The sequence below is a fragment of the Mobula birostris genome, chromosome 1, assembly GCF_030028105.1.
Source record: "Mobula birostris isolate sMobBir1 chromosome 1, sMobBir1.hap1, whole genome shotgun sequence".
Classification (NCBI taxonomy): domain Eukaryota; kingdom Metazoa; phylum Chordata; class Chondrichthyes; order Myliobatiformes; family Myliobatidae; genus Mobula; species Mobula birostris.
Window position 1 is genome coordinate 236,131,734 of NC_092370.1, and position 22,905 is coordinate 236,154,638.

Consider the following 22,905-nt stretch of genomic DNA (forward strand, 5'->3'; position numbering starts at 1 on the left):
AAACCCAGGTCTCATTGCACCTCCCCTTTTCCTAATTGGCCACCATTCAGATAATAATCTGTTTTCCTGTTTTTGCCACCAAAGTGGATAACTTCACATTTATCTACATTAAATTGTGTCTGCCATGAATTTGCCCACTCACCTAACCTATCCAAGTCACCTATCCAAGTCACCCTGCATCCTCTTTGCATCCTCCTCACAGCTAACACTGCCGCCCAGCTTCGTGTCATCCGCAAACTTGGAGATGCTGCATTTAATTCCCTCGTCTAAGTCATTAATATATGTTGTAAACAACTGGGGTCCCAGCACTGAGCCTTGCAGTACCCCACTAGTCACTGCCTGCCATTCTGAAAAGGTCCCGTTTATTCCCACTCTTTGCTTCCTGTCTGCCAACCAATTCTCTACCCACATCAATACCATACCCCCAATACCATGTGCTTTAAGTTTGCACACTAATCTCCTGTGTGGGACCTTGTCAAAAGCCTTTTGAAAATCCAAATATACCACATCCACTGGTTCTCCCCTATCCATTCTACTAGTTACATCCTCAAAAAATTGTATGAGATTCGTCAGACATGATCTTCCTTTCACAAATCCATACTGACTTTGCCCGATGATTTCACTACTTTCCAAATGTGCTGTTATCACATCTTTGATAACTGACTCTAGCATTTTCCCCACCACCGATGTCAGGCTTACCAGTCTATAAATCCCCAGTTTCACTCTCCCTCCTTTTTTATAAAGCGGGGTTACATTAGCCACCCTCCAATCCTCAGGAACTAATTCAGAATCTAGAGAGTTTTGAAAAATTATCACTAATGCATCCACTATTTCTTGGGCTACTTCCTTAAGCACTCTGGGATGCAGACCTTCTGGCCCTGGGAATTTATCTGCCTTCAATCTCTTCAATCTACCTAACACCACTTCCCTACTAACATGTATTTCCCTCAGTTCCTCCATCTCACTAGACCCTCGTTCCCCTACTATTTCCGGAAGATTATTTATGTCCTCCTTAGTGAAGACAGAACCAAAGTAGTTATTCAATTGGTCTGCCATGTCCTTGCTCCCCATAATCAATTCACCTGTTTCTGTCTGTAGGGGACCTACATTTGTCTTAACCAATCTTTTTCTTTTCACATATCTATAAAAGCTTTTACATTCAGTTTTTATGTTCCCTGCCAGCTTTCTCTCATAATCTTTTTTCCCCTTCCTTATTAAGCCCTTTGTCCTCCTCTGCTGGACTCTGAATTTCTCCCAGTCCTCAGGTGTGCCGCTTTTTCTGGCTAATTTGTATGTTTCTTCTTTGGAATTGATACTATCCCTAATTTCCCCTGTCAGCCACGGGTGCACTTCCTTCCCTGGTTTATTCTTTTGCCAAACTGGGATGAACAATTGTTGTAGTTCATCCATGCGATCTTTAAATGCTTGCCTTTGTATATCCATCGTCAACCCTTTAAGTATCATTTGCCAGTCTATCTTAGCTAATTCACGTCTCATACCTTCAAAGTTATCCTTCTTTAAGTTCAGAACCTTTGTTTCTGAATTAACTATATCACTCTCCATCTTAATGAAAAATTCCACCATCTTATGGTCACTCTTACCCAAGGGGCTTTGCGCGACAAGATTGCTAACTAACCTTTCCTCATTGCTCAATACCCAGTGCAGAATGGCCTGCTCTCTAGTTGGTTCCTCAACATGTTGGTTCAGAAAACTATCCCGCATACATTCCAATAAATCCTCTTCCTCAGCACCCTTACCAATTTGGTTCACCCAATCTATATGTAGATTGAAGTCACCCATTATAATTGCTGTTCCTTTATTGCACACATTTCTAATTTCCTGATCAATGCCACCTCCAACCTCACTACTACTGTTAGGTGGCCTGTACACAACTCCCACCAGCGTTTTATAAGAAATACGAGCAGGATTAGGCCATTTGACCCATTGAACCTGCTCCACCATTCAATAAGATCATGGGTGATTTGGCTGTGAACTCAGCTGTCTTTTTCCCATAACCCTTAATTCTCCTCCTATGCAAAATTCCATCTCATTGCGCCTTAAGTGTATTTAATGAGGTAGCCTCCATTGCTTCCCTGAGCAGAGAATTCCACAGATTTACTACTCTCTGGGAAAAGCAGTTTCTCCTTATTCCAACCGAAATCAATTCCCCCAAATCATGAGGCTATGCCCCCTCATTCTAGTAATTACTTCCTATTAAAGAATATGATAATAAGGAGAAAAGTTTTCTGGGTCAGCATCATCATTTAATGTGATTACGTTTGATTAGCTTCACATTCCCATTTGTTCCTACGTTCTTAAAAATTTCATGAGGTTGATGTAAACAACACATTTTAGAAAAGTTAAGGGATGAAATGCTGGAAGAGACAGTGTCAGCAATTGTACCAATGAGCGGAACAGTTGTATTTGGGATTAAAGGTTGAAAATTCTGTGATAGGTTGGCAACTGGTGAACAGAGGTGGCAGATATCTGAAAAAGGAAAGTGCAGAAAAAGTTTACATGGAAGCAAATGTTCACTTACCTACACAAGTCATTTTTGTCATATCAAGCTCAAACCCATCAAAACAATCACAGGTGTATCCTTCCTGTACTCGTACACATCGACCATTTTCACAGCCATTCAGAATTCCACACTCCTCTGCTTGTAAGCCTTCAAAGCTACTGGAACGATCTGTAAAAATGGATTTAAAAATTTTTCAACAGCAGTGAAGATTATATGTCTCAGGCATTCCGATCTTCAAACTGCCATAACCAGCTCCCACTACCTTATATTCAGTTTCTGCACTAAGGATTTTGATGGTCAGTAATCCAGTGTAATGTATACAAGGTCCAAGATGTTAAATTAAGACAAATTTTGAAAAATATCCAAATTGAGTTCAGATTACCAATTTTCAAATTGCAATGGCTTGTCACAAGAGAAGTTTATTTATGCTTACTTTGTCCCCTACTTTTGAGGTCTGTTTTGAGGCTAACATCTCATTAGTCAATGGCTCTTATTTCCACCACTGTCTCATAATTCATTCACTTTAAATGCAGTCTTTCCCACATATCTAAGGTCCATATTGAATGCCGATTAACTGTAAATGTTCTGTCTAAATCATTCCTGTAGATTTTTTATTACTTTAAGGCCATCTTATTTTCTAGCATACATATTAGAACTATTTTGTTTTAAATCAATTGTCACAGTTAAGTTTTTTTTAAGAGATATACTGCAGGTGAAAAACGTACCTTTGGATAAATATTCCTAACATGCAATACAACAACTATAGACAGTAATTACAAGTTGTATTTGCTTTCCAAAATTTAGTTCCATTGACTTCAGTGGCAAATTTAAAGATAAAATTGTTCAAAACTACACACAAGATGATCACCTGATGACTATTTGGCAACTCAGATGCCAATGTGTAGATGATAGTGGCTCAGAGAAAAACATAACATTCAATTTAAGCACAAAACATAATAAATCATATACTGGTACAGCCAGTGAGACTGTGTTTAATCCAGTACTTGTAATTACTGACTATAGTTGGTGCATTGCATGTTAAGCATATTTATGCAAAGATACATGTCTCACCTATATCTCTTTTTAAAAAAAACTTAACTGTAACAATTGCTGAGTTTGCATGACTTCCCTGTGGGTTTTTGCAGTATGTCCCAGTTTACTCTCACATTTCAAAACTATATTACCCAGTGGTGAAAATGTGGGGAGAATTTATAAAAATAGAGTTAATATAAGATTGTGAAAATAGTAGCTGAAGGACAGTGTTGACCAGTTACTCACTAAATTATCTAAATTATTTTTGGAAAGTGCACTATAAAATGTTTCAGAACCAAGAGAGGATCTGAAGATTCTGGAAATCTAAGCAACACACTCAAAATACTGGAGGAACTCAGCAGGCCAGGTAATTCACTGGAATTTAGAAGAATGCGGGTGAATCTCATTGAAACCTACCAAATGTTGAAATGAGTAGGATAGGGTGGATGTGGAGAGGACGTTTCCTATAATGTGGGCATCCAGAACTAGAGGGCACAGCCTCAAAATTCTCCCCACATATACCCTACTCCCCCAGATTCTACCTCTGACCTATATAATCTGAGCAACATACAGAAGCAAATTAATCTACTAATTTGCACATTTTTGGGATGTGGGAGTAAACTGGGACATATGCAAAAACCTCAAAATTGGAAGAAAGAAAATAGGGGAGGAGTAACCTAAGTGTGGCCTCATCGCAACAGTAGAGGAGGCCATGGGTTGACATATCACTCAGGTTGGAGGAACAACACCTTATATTTCACTTGGGTAGCCTCCAATCTGATGGTATTGACATAGTTTTCTCAAACTCCTGGTAATACACCTCCTTTCCTCTTCACCAGCCCCCATCCCTTTTTCCCTCTCTGACCTTATCTCTTTGCCTGCTCCCCCCCCTTTTCTTTCTTCCATGGCCTTCTGTCTTCTCCTATTAGATACTCCCTTCTTCAGTCCCATATCTCTTTCACCAATCAACTTCTCAGCTTCTTTACTTCACCCCTCCCCCTCCCAGTTTCACCTATCACCTTGTGTTTCTTCCTCCCCTCCCCCCACCTTTTAAATCTACTCCTCATCTTTTTTTCTCCAGTCACACTGAAGAATCTCGGTCCGAAGTGTTGACTGTACTCTTTTCCATAGATGCTGCCTGGTCTGCTGAGTTCCTCCAGCATTCTGTATGTGTTGTTAGAAAATGTTTAGGGCTTTCAGAAAGTGGCATATTGTGGTAAAAGGAATGAGTGGCACCACAATTACTTAAATATTCAGTGGGGAGAAGGGTGGTAATGGAGGTAGCCTGCAGGGGTGGTGTGAGGGTAAAAAAAAAAGTGCTTTCAAAACATTACAGTTTAGCAGGTGTTGGTCCCATCAGAAATGCATTTCCACAGAAGTAGGTGTCAGTTTTACATTATTCACAACTCCACTACCTAGTTCCTTCATTCCCAGCTGTTGAAAAAAAGGATCATTTTTTGAACAAAATGTTCCTGAACAGCCACGAGTTCTGCTCCTCCCATCGTCATTACCGTGCATTGCTTATTTATATAGTCCCTTCCAGAATTCTTCCTTTTCAAACACAGTACTTTGTGCTCACAACTTCCTTTCCCATTTCCTGATTCCTTTCCTGGCTTCTGCTAAACTCCTTTCTCAACTGCCTCTCCCCACTTTCATGAATGTTTCTTGCACCTCTCTCATTGAAGCTGACCATTTGAATGTCTTTCTTTCTATCCCATTTGCCTAGTTTTCTCTCACAATTACAATCCTTCGTTACTGCCTTCCCGTCTATCCCAATTCACTTTCCCATTTTGATTACTTCACCTACTTCTTTCTGTTCCTCAGTCTTCATCCCATTCCTCTTTTCAATTATTCCAAATCTCAAAATCTACCCAAAGGCTGCCATCATTGTTGAATCACTGTGGAATATAGCTTATTATCAGTGACATTGAATATGCTGTGAAATTTTGTTTTGCATCAGTAGTACAGTGCCAGACATAAAAATGACAAAAATTAATGAATAAGTGTTAAAGACAAATAATGAGCTAGTGTTCATGGACTCAGGAAGCATTCAGAAATTTGATGGCAGAGGGGAAGAAGCTGTTTTAAAACGTTGAGTGTGAGCCTTCAGGCTCCTTTGTTAGACGACTGAGAGCTTGCAATAGAAAACCACAGCTCAACCACTGGGACTCAATTTCAACTGAACCATGGCCTACCTGTTCCAGAGAAGTGAGCCAATCAGCTTACGTACAACAAAATCACACATCTTTGGATAGTTACTGTGACAAATTTTCATTGTGTTTAGACCATGAGTCATAGGAGCAGAATTAGGCCACTCAGACCATTGAATCTGCTCCACCATTCCATCACGGCTGATCTTGGATCCCACTCAATCCCATACACCTGCCTTCTCATCATACCCTTTGATGCCCTGACCGATCAGGAAACGATCATCTTCCGCTTTAAATATATGCACGGACTTGGCCTCCACCACAGTCTGTGGCAGAGCATTCTACAGATTTACTACTCTCTAGCTAAAAAAATCTCTCCTTACCTCTGTTCTAAAGGGTTGATATTCAATTCTGAGGTTGTGCCCTGTAGCTCTGGATACCCCCACCATAGGAAACATCCGCTCCATATCCATCCTATTCAGTCCTTTCAACATTTAGTAGGTTTCAATGAGATCCTCCCATAGTCTTCTAACTTCCAGTGAGTACAGGCACAAAGCTGACAAACATGCCTCATACGTTTAGCCTTTCATTCCCGGAATCATCTTCGTGAACCTCCTCAGGACTCTCTCCAATGACAACACATCCTTTCTGAGATATGGGGTCCAAAACTGTTGACAATACTCTAATTACAGCCTAACTAGGGTCTTATAAAGGCTCAGCATTATTTCCTTGCTTTTATATTCTATTCCCCTTGAAATAAATTTGCCAACATTGCACTTGCCTTCTTACCATAGTCTCAACCTGTAAATTAACCTTCTGGGAGTCTTGCATGAGGACTCCTAAGTTCCTTTGCGCCTCTGATGTTTGAACCTTCTCTCCATTTAGGTAATGGTCTGCACTACTGTTCCTTTTACCAACATGCATGATCATACATTTCCCAACACTATATTCTATCTGCCACTTATTTGCCCATTCTTACAATTTGTCTAAATCCTGCTGCAATCACATTGCTTCCCAGCATTACCTACCCCTCCACCTATCTTCATATCATCTGCAAACTTTGCCACAAAGCCAATAATTCCATTATCTAAATTATTGACAATGTGAAAAGCAGTGGTCCCAATACGGACCCGAGGAAAACCACTAGTCACTGGCAGCCAACCAGAAAAGGATCCTTTTATTCCCACTCACTGCCTCTTGCCTGTCAGCCATTCTGCTATCCATGCTAGTATCTTTCCTGTAACGCCATAGAATTTTACCTTGTTTAGCAGCCCCACGTGTGGCACCTTATCAAACGCTTTCTGAAAATCCAAGTAAATGATATCCACTGTCTCTCCTTTGTCCATCAAGCTTGTTATTTCCTTGAAGAACTCTAATTGATTTGTCAGGCAAGATTTCCCATTACAGAAACCATGCTGACTTTGACTTATTTTATCATTCGTCTCCAAGTACCTCGAAAGCTTGTCCTTAATAATAGACCCCAACATTTTCGCAACCACTGAGGTTAGTGTTTGCATGGGAAGGACTAATGATGTAATCTGTAAATCTTCTTTCCTCTCTAGTGTACACCTAAAGATTGAGCTGGAGTAAACAGCCCTCAGGTGCTGATCTATATCCTAAAATGTGACAAGGCTCTCTGACTCCAGCATATTTTTAGGCAGCAAGTTCCAGATTTCCACCTTTTACTTAATGAAATATTATTTCTTTCATGACTCACCTCTAACCTTTCTAGCAATATGGTTAAAATTACATCCTCAAGATATTGACCTTTATAGTATATTACGAGAAATAGCTTTATCCTGTTTTGCCCTCTCGTAACTTTACACATCTCAGATAAAAATTATTTCACACCAGGTTTTCATCCACATTGTTAATATAAATTGCGAGGAACTAAAAAAACTAAAGATTCTGGATGATCAGTATTTAACCCTATAGCATTCACTGGCCAAACTGAAAATTATTTTTTTTTCTGCTTTGTTTTCCTTTTTAACCAATCTGCTGTTTCAGCTACCTGACCCTTTAACTAATGCAGCAGATTCTTTAAACCAGTGCATTCTTTTTATGTTCTCTGGTTTTCGGTGTATCCCTTCATTCACTCAAAGAGCCTACAATGAGCAATCCCCATTGGGAACATATTCAACTTAGTTATATAAGAAATTACATTTTAAGTGACATTATCTCTAGTTATTATGATGCAGTAGCTTTACACTGTCTCCATTCACAATATGCCCTATAATATTCAGCAGAATCAAGAAGAAATATTTCTTTTGCCACCGAAATGATAATCAGATCGTGAATGGCATGGCTCATGGTTTGAGCTTAGGCTATGTTCCTGCCTTCTAAGGCAGCAAAGAGCATGTATTGCTAAAATAATGAAAACTATAAAAACATTCACATGGATCTTTATATGATTTACAAATCTTAAACAATAAATTTGAATCGTTTGTTATTTTGATAACAGTCACATACTCTCTCTATATAAATATGGATAACATGGACTTTCATCCAAATATTCTGATATATTAAGGAGAAGTGAATAAAACTTTACCATTGTCACTAAACAAAGGAATGCTCAGAGGATCTTGAGGACGGTATAGTGGAATACGTGAATATCCCCTTGAACCACTTTCAGGTTCACGTTGGGAGTCTGTTGGACCATATTGCGAAGAAAGCCGTGGATCTCTAAGTTCAAATCTTGAGTCAGTTTGGGGATTGCTCTGTCCATATCTTGATCCAAAATAACGATCTTCCAATCCATATTCTACTCCATATTGAGAATCATATGGTCCAAATTCAGGCTGAAGATAATTGTCATAGGACCCAATTCCACGTTGTGAACCTTCAACATGGGATGGTGCTTCTTGGCCAAATTCATATCCAGATCTATCACGGAGGCCTGTTGTTCCATCACCAAATATCCTAGGAACATTACAAAGCTGTGCAAAATCATCTATAATAATATAGTAAAAACAAGTTAATAAACAAATAAGTTATGAAAAAGTCATTAAACATTTTACCCATAATAGTTACTTGGTCAAATAGTGCTGGATCCAATTTGCTATTTCTATTAAACAACTTTGATAATAAATGTGGTTGCTAACTTTTTAACTGTTAACAGACTTCGTTGAATTAATAGGTGATAATGCAATATATTACCCACTCATATATTTGGGCAAAAATCAATGATTCAGATATCTCATGTAGGTGCACTTAACTGGAATTATTTTCTAAAAAATATAAATCAGTTGAATTCTGAAAGCAAATGGCAAGCCGCTGATTATTCTGAATAGGTACAATATTTTATTCCGAAAAAAAGGTAACTATTCTAATGAAGCAAACAAAACCTGCAACAAAAATGGAGAATGCTAAAAACACTTAGCAGGTTAGGCAGCATTGTGGAGGGAGAAAAGAGTTAATATCTCAGGTCAGAGACATTTGACTAAACTGACTTGTGGCTTGAATGCTATCACCTCATACAAAGTAAAACCAAACACCATACGTGACAACAAGGTTTCACTCCCAGATGAGCTCAACACCTTTAATGCCTGCTTTGAATGACAGAAAATGGAGACAACTTCAGGAACTCCCACAGCCCATGATGCCCCTGCGATTTCAGCCTCTGAGGACAACATGAAAGCGTCCTTCAGGAGGGTGAACCCACCGAAAGCGTAAGGCCAAGATGGCGTACCTGGTTGAGTATTGAAGAGCTGTACTGCATCAACTGCCTGAAGTGTTTATTTCAACAGTCTGAGGTATTCACCTCCTTCAAGCAGGCTTCAATTATACTGATGCCCAAAAAGAACATGGTAACCTGCCTCAGTACTACTACTGAGTACTTACATCTAAGTATTTTGAGAGGTTGGTGATGAAACCTCAAATCTTGCCTGAGGAGCAACCTGGATCCACTCCAATTTGCCTATCGTTACAACAGATCAACAACAGATACCATTTCATTGACTCTTTACTCAACACTGTAACATCTGGACAGTGAAGATGCATACATCAGACTGCACGTCATTGACTACAGCTCTGCACTCAACATTATGAGTTGTAGTTGGGAGCTGAATGTTCAAGGTTACACATTATATCGGAGGGATAGGAAAGTAGGCAGAGGGGTTAGTGTGGCTCTACTGGTAAAAAATGGCTTCAAATCAATAGAAAGATGTAACATAGGATTCTAAGATGTTGAATCCTTGTGGGTTGAGTTAAGAAACTGCAAGGGTAAAAGGAGTTGAAGGCAGTTATATACAGGCCTCCCAACAGTGGCTGGGAGGTGGACCACAGGTTACAACAGAAAGTAGAAAAGGCGAGTCAAAAGGGTAATGCTATAGTAGTTATAGGAGGTTGATTGGGAAAATCAGGTTGGTAATGGATCTCAAGAGAGTGAGTTTGTTGCCTAAGAGATAGCTTTTTAGAGCAGTTTGTTGTTGAGCCTACTAGGGGATCAGCTATACTGGATTGGGTGTTAAGTAATGAACTGGAGGCGATTAGGGAGGTGAAGGTAAAAGAACCTTTAGGAACCAGTGATCAGAATATGATTGTGTTCAACTTGAAATTTGATAGGGAGAAAGTAAAGTCTGATGTAACAGTATCTCAGTGGAGTAAGAGAAATTACAGTGGTATGAGAGAGGAGTTGGCCAAAGTAAATTGGAAGGAGCTGCTGGCAGGGATGTCAGCAGAGCAGCAATGGCATGCATTTCTGGGAAAAATGAGGAAGGTGAAGGATATGTAGGACATGTCTTTGTTCATCAGTCACTAAAAGTAAGCATGCAGGTACAGCAGGCAATGAAGAAAGCTAGTGGCATGTTGGCCTTCATAACAAGGGGAGTTGAGTATAGCAGCAAAGAGGTCTTTCTGCAGTTGTACAGGGCCCTGGTGAGACCACACCTGGAGTATTGTGTACAGTTTTGGTCTCCAAATTTGAGGAAGGACATTCTAGCTGTTGAGGGAGTGCAGCGTAGGTTCACGAGGTTAATCCCCAGGATGGCCAGACTGTCATATGTTGAAAGATTGGAGCGACTGGGGTTGCATACACTGAAGTTTAGAAGGATGAGAGGGGATCTGATTGAAACATATAAGATTATTAAGGGATTGGACACGCTAGAGGCAGGAAACATGTTCCCGATATTGGGGGAATCCAGAACCAGGGGCCACAGTTTAAGAATAAGGGGTAGACAATTTAGAACGGAGTTGAGGAAAAACTTTTTCACACAGAGTGTTGTGGTTCTGTGGAATGCTCTGCCTCAGAAGGCAGTGGAGGCCAATTCTCTGGATTCTTTCAAGAAAGAGTTAGATAGAGCTCTTAAAGATAGCGGAGTGAAGGGATATGGGGAGAAGGCAGGAAAAGGGTACTGATTGTGGATGATCAGCCATGATCACAGTGAATGGTGGTGCTGGCTCAAAGGGCTGAATGGCCTACTCCTGCACCTATTGTCTATTGTCTATTGACATGTGCATTCCAAAAATGAAGCAATACTCAAGTGGTAAAATAGTACAACTGTGGCTGACAAGGGAAATCAAAGCTAATGTAAAAGCAAAAGAAAAGGCAAACAACCAAGCAAAAAATAGTGGGAAGGTAGAGGATTGGGAAGTTTTTAAAAACCTACAGAGAAAAACTAAAAAAATCATTAGAAGGGAACAGGTGAAATATGAAAGCAAGCTAGTAAATAATATCAAATTAGATAGTAAAAGTTTTTTCAGTTATGTTAAGAGTAAATGTGTAATAGGTTCTTTCCACTTAGATTAGGGGAGATAAATACAAGAGGACATGGCTATAGGGTGAAAGGGGAAAGGTTCTGGGGGAACATTGGGGGAACTTCTTCACTCAGAAAGCGTTGGGAGTGTGGAACGAGCTGCCATCTGATGTGGTAAATGCAGGCTCACTCTTAAGTTTTAAGAATAAATTGGATAGGTACATGGATGGGAGAGGTCTGGAGGGTTATGGACTGGATGCAGGTCAATGAGACTAGCGGAATAATGTTTTGGCACAGACTAGAAGGGCCGAATAGCCTGTTTTCTGTGCTGTAGTGTTCTATGGTTCTAAAAGTAAAAGAGAAATGAGGATGGATATAGGACAGTTAGAAAATGAGGCAGGAGAAATAATAACAGGGGACAAGGAGATGGCTGATGAATTAAATGAGTATTTTGCATCAGTCTTCACTGTGGAAGACACTAGCAGTATGCCTGATGTTGTAGGGTGTGAAGGAAGAGAAGTGGGTGCAGATACTGTTACAAGAGAGAGGGTGCTCAAAAAGCTGAAAGACCTAAAGGTGCATAAATCAGCTGGACCAGAGGAACTGCACCCTAGGGTTCTGAATTGTCAATTGTTAAGGATAAGGTGATGGAGCACTTGGTGACACAGGACAAGATAGTACAAAGTCAGCATGGTTTCCTTCAGAGAAAGTCCTGCCTGACGAACCTGTTGGAATTCTTTGAGGAGATTACAAGCAGGATAGAAAAAGGGGATGTAGTGGATGTTGTATATCTGGACTTTCATGGCGTCTTTGACAAGGTGCCACACATAAGACTGCTTACTAAGTTAAGAGCCAATGGTATTACAGGAAACTTACTAACATGGTTAGAGCATTGGCTGATTGGTAGGAGGCAGCATGTGGGAATAAAAGGATCCTTTTCTAGTTGGCTGCCGGTGACTAGTGGGGTTCCACAGGGGTCGGTGTTGGGACCACTTATTTTTATGCTATCTATAAATGATTTAGATGATGGAATAGATGGCTTTGTTGCCAAGTTTGCAGATGATATGAACATTGGTGGAGGGATAGGTAGTGTTAAGAAAACAGCAGGATGCAGAAGGATTTAGACAGATCAGGTTAGGAGAATGGGCAAGAAAGTGGCAAATGAAATACAATGTTGGAAATGCAATGTCATGCGCTTTGGTATAGAAATAAATATGTGAACTATTTTCTAAACATGGAAAAAATCCAGGAATCTGAGTTGCAGAGGGACTTGGGAGTCCTTGTGCAAAACACCCTGAAGGTTAATTTGCAGATAGAGTTGGCAGTGAGGAAGGCAAATGCCGTGTTAGCATTCATTTCAAGAGGTCTAGAATATAAGAGCAAGGATGTGATGCTGAAGCTTTATATGGCACATGAGGCCTCACCTTGAGTATTGTGAATAGTTTTGGGCCTCTCATCTTTGAAAAGATACTCTGGCATTGGAGAGGGTCCAGGGGAGGTTCACAAGGATGATTCCAGGAATGAAAGGGTTATCATACTGGGAACATTTGATGGCTCTGTGTATGTACTCACTGGAATTCAGAAGGATAGGGTGGGGGATCTCATTGAAACCTTTCAAATGTTGAAAAGTCTAGACAGAGTAGATGGGAAAGGATTGTTTCCCATAGTGGGAGAGTCTAGGACAAGAGGGCACAGCCTCAGGATAGAGGGGCACCCTTTCAAAACAGAGATGCGGAGAAATTTCTTAAGCCAAAGGGTGGTGAATTTGTGGAATTTTTTGCCACATGCAGCTGTGGAGGCTAGGTTGTTGAGTGTATTTAAGGCAGAGATTAATAGGTTCTTGATTGGACATGGCATCAAAGGCTACGGGCAGAAGGCCAGGAACTGGGGTTGAGGAGGAGATAACAAAAAGTATCATCTTGACTTACAGACCCCAGTGAGTTCGGATTTGCAACAACATCTCCATCAGCATAGGTGCGCTGTAAGGTTCTGTGCTTAGTCCCTTGCTCTACTCACTTTATACTTATGGTTATGAGGCTAAGTACAGCTCTAATGCCATATTTAAGTTTGCTGATTATACCACTGTAATTGGCTGAATTAAAGGTGGTGATGAATCAGCATTTAAGAAGGATATTGAAAATCTGGCTGAATGTTGCCACAACAATAACCACTCGCTCAATGTCCGCAAAACCAAAGAGCTGATTATTGATTACAGGAGGAGAAAACTGGAGTTTCACAATCCAGTCCTCATCAGGGGATCAGACCTGGAGAGGGTCAGTAACTTTAAATTCTTCAGCATTATTATTTTGAGATCTTCCCTGGGTCCAGTACATGTGCCATTACAAAGAAGGTACAGTAGTACCGTTATTTTCTTTGAAGTTTGCGAAGATTCGGTATGTCATCTGAAACTTTGACAAACTTCTATAGATACACAGTGGAGAGTATACTGACTGGTCGCATTATGGCCTGGTATGGAAGCATCAATATCCTTGAACGGAAAAGCCTACAAAAAAAAATGGATAAGGCCCAGTGCATCATGGGCAATTGCCCTCCCTCATCATTGAGCACTGTTACAGGAAAGCAGTTTCTACACCAAGGGTCCCCAACATCCAATCTATGCTCTCTTCTCACTGCTGCCTATAGGAAGGAAGTACAGGAGCTTTAGATCCCATACCACCAGGTTTAGGAACTGTTATCGCTTGTCAACCATCAGGCTTCAGAACCAGAGTGGATAACTTCACTCAACCCAACACTGAACAGATTTCACAACCTATGGACTCGTTTTCAGGACCCCACAACACATGTTCTCAATATTATTTTATTTTATTTTTTTGTTTTTTCTTTTGTGTATTTAAAGAGCTGTCCTTTGCACATCAGTTGTTTGCCCGTCTTTGCTGTATGCAGTTTTCTATCAATTCTATTGTGTTTCTTTGTATTTACTGTGAATACCCACAAGAAAATTTATTATACTTTGATAATAAATGTATTTTGACCTTGTACCTTGAATTGGGAAAGAGCGAAAGTAGCTGAGAACTGTGGGGGAAGGGTGTGTGGTTAGAACAGTATACGTATTTCTGATCGGATGAGAGACCAAATAGAGCATTTGGAATCAGATTATACTTCTTTGTTTGTGTAGTGTGTCCTGATAGTTAGGCGGTGGGACATGCTCAGCAGGCCAAGTTACTCTTAACAGAAAGGCAAAACTTGTATTGAACTTTCTTGTAGCAGTGCAGGAGGTCACAATTAGATCAGAGTGTGATGGGTTATTAAAGTGGTAGGCAACCAGAAATTCAAGGTTTCTCCTGTAGACTGAATGCAGGTGTTCTGCAAAGCAGTGACACAATCTGCATTTGGTTTCTTTACTATAGGTGAGACCATATTATTTTAAACATTCAGTATAGTATACTAAATTTGAAGAAGTGTAAGTGAAATGCTGCTCTACTTGGAAAGACTGTTTGAATCACTAAATGGTAGGAATGGAAAATGTGAAAGTTCAGTTGTTGCAACTGCAAGCTTGAGGAACAACACCTTATCATTCTTCTGAGCATGTTGCAACCATCCAGATTTAATATTGAATTCTCCATAGGTGCCTCCTTTTTTTTTCTTTCTGTCTGTACCATAAATGGCATTTTTGCTTGTTATTATTCTGGGTCAGTTTTTCTTTTTTTTATTAGTGTTACTTTCCCACCTATTTTTGTACTATGGTTGAACTTGGACGAGTTACATTTGATCTCTTCATATGAGTCATTAATTTAGACTGTAATGAGCTGAGATATGAGCCATTTCTCTGAAAGACCTCCTTCCTCCCTTGCACTTTACTATCAGTTAGTTACCCGGTCTTCTATACATGTTACTTCAACTCATTTAGTTGTTATCTTGTATACTGACCTTTTTATTATTTATTTGTTGATGAAATAAGGGTGTTACTGGCACTGCCAGAATTTAGTATTCATCCATAACTGACTTTGAATTGATGAATAATTCATATTCAGTCATATTTGTTGGTGTGTTCACACAGTCCCAGACTTCATTATATTCTTGGTCCAAATATGGAATTCCAGAGGTGAGAGTAACATTTTTTTGAACAGGGCATCACATTAAATTAATGAGCATAAGGACACATGGGGAGGAAATCCAATGGCTGGAGTCATAACTTACACAAAATAAAAATGGTTGAGGTTGCTGAAGGTCAATTATCTCAGTGCTAGGGATCACTGTTGGAGTCCTATATGGCACGATCTCAGGCACAACCATTTTAGCTATTTCATCAATGACCTTTGTACCAGCATTTAAACGAAGTAGGCAAGTTCAGTGATAACTCAACAACGTTCAACTTAATTTGTAAAATTCCTCAGAAAATAAAGCATCACATGCCTGCATTCATCAAGAGCAATACAGTATTAGGCAATGCTGTTAATTAGCTGTTCAACATTCACACTATACAAATGTCAGGCAACAGACATCTAATAATAAATTCTAACCACCTATCCATGATATTCTGTAGTGATATTCAAATCCATATACCCTACAGCCTTTATCCTGGGAGTCACTATTGGAAAAACAAACTGAAAGAGGCACATAGAAAAAGGCAGATTAGAGGTAGTACCTTAAAATCTTCCACTTTCCTGGATGAGAGCAGTTCCAACAACACTCAAGCAGCTCAGCACTACATTTAACATTTATACCAAAGCTGCAGAGTGAGCCAATAACAAAACACATTGCAGTTACTTCTCTCACCTAACTCAACTGCTAAGTGGGAACAGCAACTCCTGAGGATTCTCTTCTAAGCCGTACATTGTCCTGACCTGAGATACTTCATCACTGCTGGGTATAAATCCTGAAACTTCCTATATAGCAATAGTGTAGCAGTGATGGGAATGATTTGAAAAGGGGCTTATCATTTTCTCACAACCAGTTAGGATTGAACAATAGATGCAATATCCACATTCAGAAAAATTTCTTAAAAATCTCACATAATAAAGACTACTTATTTTTGCTATATCTCTTTCTGTGAAGGATTGTTAAATTTTCATCAATCTATACATTCTATGGTTACCATCACAGATACGATTTCTTTATTCTAGATTTAATTCATCTTATGACATGTCTATTGCAAACCTGAAGTATGCTATTTGTTGTCCTCCTATTTTATCTCACCCAGTAGTCACCTACTGAAAGAATTCCCATAAGTTTATTAAACACAATTTCCCCCTCATTAAGCTCTTTGGTATCCAGTAACTTGTTTCTTACCCGATGCTCTTGAGGGGCAGAGAGCACATTGTAGGCCCCAAGCCTCTCCATACATGCAACAACATTCAGTGTAGGTTGAACTGGTCCACAGAGGTCTTCTACAAACCAGGTCCTCAGTCACCCCTTGCCAGCATATATCCAGATGTGTATCTCCATCTTCTGATAAGTCATCTACGGATAGAATTAATACAAATTACATTGTCCTCAAATTGGGTAAGAATTGCCAGATTAATGTCAGACATTTATAAAATACATACAGTATAAGCATAAATCTGATCATGCACTTGCTACAATGGAGCATTGCAAATGTTATCATATCATGAAATTATACTATATTGTCAGTAATATTCTATCATGTTGTCAGATGCATTCAGGGCAACCCAATTTTACAAACGAGGTGGCTTAGCTATGTTATGTTGGAGTTATAAGAGAAGCTGCTTGACCGGATGAATTCCACCAGCAGTTTACTTTTGTACTACTATTATGTCCTCTGCTTGTATTTAGCTTCTTTCACAGACAGCTTTACATTTCTAACAGATTAAAACAAATATACTATTATTGGTATTTTTAGCAATCAATAAAATACTTCTGGTGTAGTTATATGTAATGGAACTGAAACTTGTTTCTTCTGGTGTCCACAGTTCTGACTCAGAATTAACTGATAAAACAAAAATTGTATCATTTAATTTCTAATTTACATTGTGTAATTAGTGCTCATGTGAAGCAGCAGTCAATCATATTAGCCATTCCCAGTGTGACATAGGAACATCACACCATTTTAGTCTATAAAACACTAATGGAACACAAATAGCAACACTTAAAAAACTGAAGTGCTACACACGCCATTTACCTCCTCCCTCACCTCCATACAGGACCCAAAACAGTCCTTCCAGGTGAGTCAACACTTGACCCGCGAATCTGCTGGGGTCATCTATTATGTCCGGTGCTCCCGATGCAGCCTCCTCTACATCAGCGAGACCACTTCGGTGAGCACTTCTATTCCACCTGCCAAAAACAGAACTTCCCGGTGGCCATAAATTTTAATTCTGATTCCTATTCCTGTTCCAACATGTTGGTCCATGGCCTCCTCTTGTGCTAAGAAAAGGCCACACTCTGGGTGGAGGAGCAACATCTTATATTCTGCCTGGATAACCTCCGACCTGTTGGCATGAATATCAATTTCTCGTTCTGCTAAAAAACAAATTTGCTCCCTCTCCCCTCCTCCTTTTTCTTCTATTCCCCACTCTAACCTCTTGTCTTTTCTTTGCCTATCACTTCCCCCTGGGTTCCCTCCTCTTTCCCTTTCCCTTATGTCTCACTCTTTTCTCCTGTCAGATTCCTTCCTCTCCAGCTCTTTATCTTTCCTACCTAACTGGCTTCACCTATCACCTTCGAGCTATCTTCCTTCCCCTTTCTCCACCTTTTTATTCTGGCATCTTCTACCTTTCTTTCCAGTCTTGAAGAATGGTCTTGGTCCAAAATATTGACTGTTTATTAATTTCCATAGAAGCTGTCTGAATTCCTCCAGTATTCTGTGTGTATTGCTTTAAAAGATATTTGTATGAACACTTGAATCACCAAGCACTTGAAGCACCAAAACATTTGTTACCTCATGGCAGGTGATTCTTTAATGCCATTCATTTCAAATACACTACTTCAAACTTGATTTCTGTATTCATTTTTTGTTCATAAATTCAATTCCTATGATTAAAGTTTAACCTTCTTTTTGTGCCCCTCCAAACCGGGGCTTCCTAACCTCTTTTTATGTCATGGACATGGATTCAGGTTGGGAATCCCTGCTCTAAACCTTCCATATCTATGTACCTGTCCAAATGTCTTTTCATCTTTGCCACTTTGTCTGGCAGTTCCTTCCACATACCTACTATCCTCTGTGTGAAATATTTGCCCCTCAGGTCTGCTTTAAATCTTTCCACTCTCTCCTTAGACCAATGTCCACCTGTTTTAAACTCCTCTACTCTGGCAGAAAATAACTGTGAACATCCATCTTAAAGATGCAAGATTTTATGAACTTCAATAAGGTTCCTATCAGTCCCAATCTGGCTGGTCTCTCCTTATAACTCAAGCCCCCCTGTCTCGGCAACATCCTTGTGAATCTTTTCTGCACTCTCTGGAGCTTGATCATATCCTTCCTACAGAATGGTGACTAGAACTACACAAAATACTCTGAGTGTGGTTGCACCAATGTCTTGTAAAGCTGTAACATGACATCCCAACTTTTGTATTCAAGGTTCCAAGGTATAAAGGAAAGTACATTGTGTGTCTTCTCCACTACCTTGTCTGGCTGCATAACTATTTTCTGGGAACAATGTACTTTTATCCCAACCTCTGAAATGTTCTTCGGGATTCTGTCATTCACTGTTATGTCCTGCCCTGGTTTAACTTCCCAAAATACATCCCTTTGCTCTTGTCTGAGTTAAGTTCCAACTGCTATTCCTTTGCCCACTTTCCCAGTTGATCTAGATCCTGCTATAATCTTAGAAGACCTTCTTCACCATCTAATGTATCACCAATTTTGGCATCACTGCAAACTTACTAACCATGGCAACTACACTATCATTAATATATACTATGTGACAAACAACAAGGGATCCAGCACTGATCCCTGCAGTACTCCAATGGTCTCAGGCCTCTAACCTAATACACAACTCTCCACTATCATCCTCTGATTCCTTCCAGCAAGCTAATTTTGTTTTCCAATGGCTCACATTGGATCCCATGTGATCTAATCTGCCAGACCAGCCTACCACACAGGATGTTGTGAAAATTCATGTAGACAACATTTAAATCCTGTTCTTGTCAATACTCTTGGTCACTCCTTCAACAAACTCTATCAAATTCATGATACACAATTTCTCATGTGAAAATCTATGGTGATTATTCATAATTAGTATTGCCTTTACAAATTAATATAGATCCTGCCTCTCTGAATCCTCTCCAGTAACTTCCCTGCCACTAGTGTGAGGCTTATTGGCTTGTAATTCTCTGGGTTATAGTCCTTCTTAAATAAAGACACAATACTGTCCTACCCAAAACAAACCTAGAATACAGAACAGTACTGCATAGTACAGGCCCTTCAGCTCATGATGTTGTGCTGAACTTTTAACCTACTTTAAGATCAATCAGGTTTAATTTCATCTATGTGCCTATCTAAGAGTCTTTCAAATGTCCCTAATGAATCTGCCTCTACCATCACCCCGGCAGCCCATTCAACACAACTACCAGTCTGTGTAAAAAAAAACTATTTCTGACCCTTTAAATACTTTACAAGCTTCTCCAAATGCTTGTAAATCTTGTCTCTGAGAATCCTCTCCAATAGTTTGCCCACCTCTGGCATAAGACTATAATTCCTCAGGTTAACTCTATTACCTTTCTTGATCAAATGAATACTATTTGCCACCCTCCAGTCTTCTGGTGCCTCTCATGTGGCCAGTGAGGATGAAAAGGTGGAGCAATCTCTTCCCTCGTTTCCTATAATAGTGATATATAATATCCCAGCGGCCTCAATGACTACAGACCGGTGGCATTGACCTCCCACATCATGAAGAGCCTGGAGAGACTTGTTCTAGAGCTGCTCCGGCCTATGGTCAGGCCACACTTAGATCCCCTCCAGTTTGTCTACCAGCCCCAACTAGGAGCTGAGGATGCCATCATCTACCTGCTGAACCGTGTCTACGCCCACCTGGACAAGCCAGCGAGCACTGTGAGGGTCATGTTTTTTGACTTCTCAAGTGTGTTCAACACTATCTGCCCTGCTCTGCTGGGGGAAGAAGCTGATAGCGATGCAGGTGGATGCTTTCCTGGTGTCATGGATTCTTGATTACCTGACTGGCAGACCACAGTACGTGTGCTTGCAACACTGTGTGCCTGACAGAGTGATCAGCAGCACTGGGGCTCCACAGGGGACTGTCTTGTCTCCCTTTCTCTTCACCATTTACGCCTTGAACTTCAATTACTGCACAGAGTCTTGTCATCTTCAGAAGTTTTCTGATGACTCTGCCATAGTTGGATGCATCAGCAAGGGAGATGAGGCTGAGTACAGGGCTATGGTAGGAAACTTTGTCACATGGTGTGAGCAGAATTATCTGCAGCTTAATGTGAAAAAGACTAAGGAGCTGGTGGTAGACCTGAGGAGAACTAAGGTACCGGTGACCCCTGTTTCCATCCAGGGGGTCAGTGTGGACATGGTGGAGGATTACAAATACCTGGGGATACGAATTGACAATAAACTGGACTGGTCTAAGAACACTGAGGCTGTCTACAAGAAGAGTCAGAGCCGTCTCTATTTCCTGAGGAGACTGAGGTCCTTTAACATCTGCCAGACGATGCTGAGGATGTTCTACGAGCCTGTGGTGGCCAGTGCTGTCATGTTTGCTGTTGTGTGCTGGGGCAGCAGGCTGAGGGTAGCAGACACCAACAGAATCAACAAGCTCATTCGTAAGGCCAGTGATGTTGTGGAGTTGGAACTGGATTCTCTGACGGTGGTGTCTGAAAAGAGGATGCTGTCCAAGCTGCATGCCATCTTGGACAATGTCTCCCATCCATTACATAATGTACTGGTTGGGCACAGGAGTACTTTCAGCCAGAGACTCATTCCACCGAGATGCAACACAGAGCGTCATAGGAAGTCATTCCTGCCTGTGGCCATCAAACTTTACAACTCCTCCCTTGGAGGGTCAGACACCCTGAGCCAATCGGCTAGTCCTGGACTTATTTCCTGGCATAATTTACATATTACTATTTAATTATTTATGGTTTTATTACTATTTAATTATTTGTGGTGCAACTGTAACGAAAAACAATTTCCCCCGGGATTAATAAAGTATGACTATGACTACTACTAACCTGGGCTATATCCTATCAAACCCTGAGGAGTTATGTGTCCTAATGATTTTCTAAAGTTCGAACACATCCTTTTTCTTAATGTCAAGGTGTTCCAGCATATTAACCTGTTCCACACTGTCCTCATATTTGTCAAGGTACCTCTCACTAGTGAATACTGAAAGAAAGTATTCATTAAGGACCTCTTCTACCTCCTCTAACTCCAGTACGTTTTCCTCTTTTATTCCTAATCAGTCCTACCTTCACCCTAAGAATTTTCCTGTCTTCACATATCTGTAAAATGCCTTGGGGTTTTCCTTAATCCTACTCACCTTCTCATGTCTCCTTCTAGCTTTCCCAAGTCCATTCTTAAACTCCTTTCTGGCTACCTTATAACTCTCAAGTACCCTGTCTCATCCTTGATTTCTAAACCTTAATTATGCTTCCTTCTTTGTCTTGAGTAGATGTCCCATTTCTCTTGTCAACTATGGTTCCTTCACTCTGCCTTCCTTTCCTTGTGTCAATAGGACAATCCTATCCAGAGCCCCCAGCAAATGCTCCCTAAACAGCCTCCACATTTCCTTGGTGTATTTTGCTGAGTACATCTGTTCCCAATTTATGCTTCCAAATTTCTGCCTAATAACATTATAATGTACTCCCTCGATTAAATACTTCCCCATACCTTCTGCTCCTAAACCTGTCACCCATCGAGAGATCTGTCACCTGACTAAGTGGCTGGTACCAGATTCAGTATAGCCTCTCCACTAGTTAGTCTGTTTACACACTCTGTCAGGAATCATTCTTGGACACCTAACAAATCCTGCCACACCTGAGGAATATTAGGGAAGTTGAACGCACCCATAACAACAACCCTGTTATTTTTGCATCTTTCCAAAATCTTCCTCTCGATCTGTTCCATAGTGTCTCTTTTGTTATTGAGAGGTCTGTAGAATGCTCCCAATGGAGTGATTACTTGCTTCCTGGTTTTGACTTCCACCTACACTGAGTCAGTAGACAGTACTTCCATGACATCCTCCCTTTCAGCAGCTCTGATGCTATCTCTGATTAGGAATGTCACTCCATCACCTCTTTTAACTCCCTCCCTGTCCTTTTTGAAATATTGAAACTCTGGATCATCTAGCAGCCTTATTTGCCTTTCTGACAGCCAAGTCCCTGTAAAGGCCACAGCATTGCAGTTCCATGCACTGATCCATATTCTAAATTTATCACCCTTGTTCCTGATACTTCTTGCATTAAAATATACATATTTCAATCCATCTAATTGACTGCTATCTTGCCCTGTCATTGTCCATCCTTCCTCACAGTCTCCTACATACTGCATTTAACCTTACACCAACTGCTCCATCCCCTGACCTATCACTCTGGTCCCCATACTCCAACAGCCCTGGAGGAAACCTGC

The 22,905-nt window shown here is 40.4% G+C and overlaps 1 protein-coding gene across 4 annotated transcripts in view; it reads right to left on the reverse strand.

The window, feature by feature from the left end:
- The window catches only part of LOC140205944 (latent-transforming growth factor beta-binding protein 2-like), a 496,450-nt gene that overhangs the window by 6,297 nt on the left and 467,248 nt on the right, over window positions 1-22,905 (reverse strand). For all 4 annotated transcript variants that reach the window (XM_072273854.1, XM_072273862.1, XM_072273844.1 and 1 more), the window contains 3 exons: window positions 16,647-16,817; window positions 8,252-8,653; window positions 2,540-2,689 (listed from right to left, as the gene is read on the reverse strand). In XM_072273854.1, coding sequence (XP_072129955.1) covers window positions 2,540-2,689; window positions 8,252-8,653; window positions 16,647-16,817 — 723 coding nt within the window. The remainder of the gene's footprint in view (window positions 1-2,539; window positions 2,690-8,251; window positions 8,654-16,646; window positions 16,818-22,905) is intronic.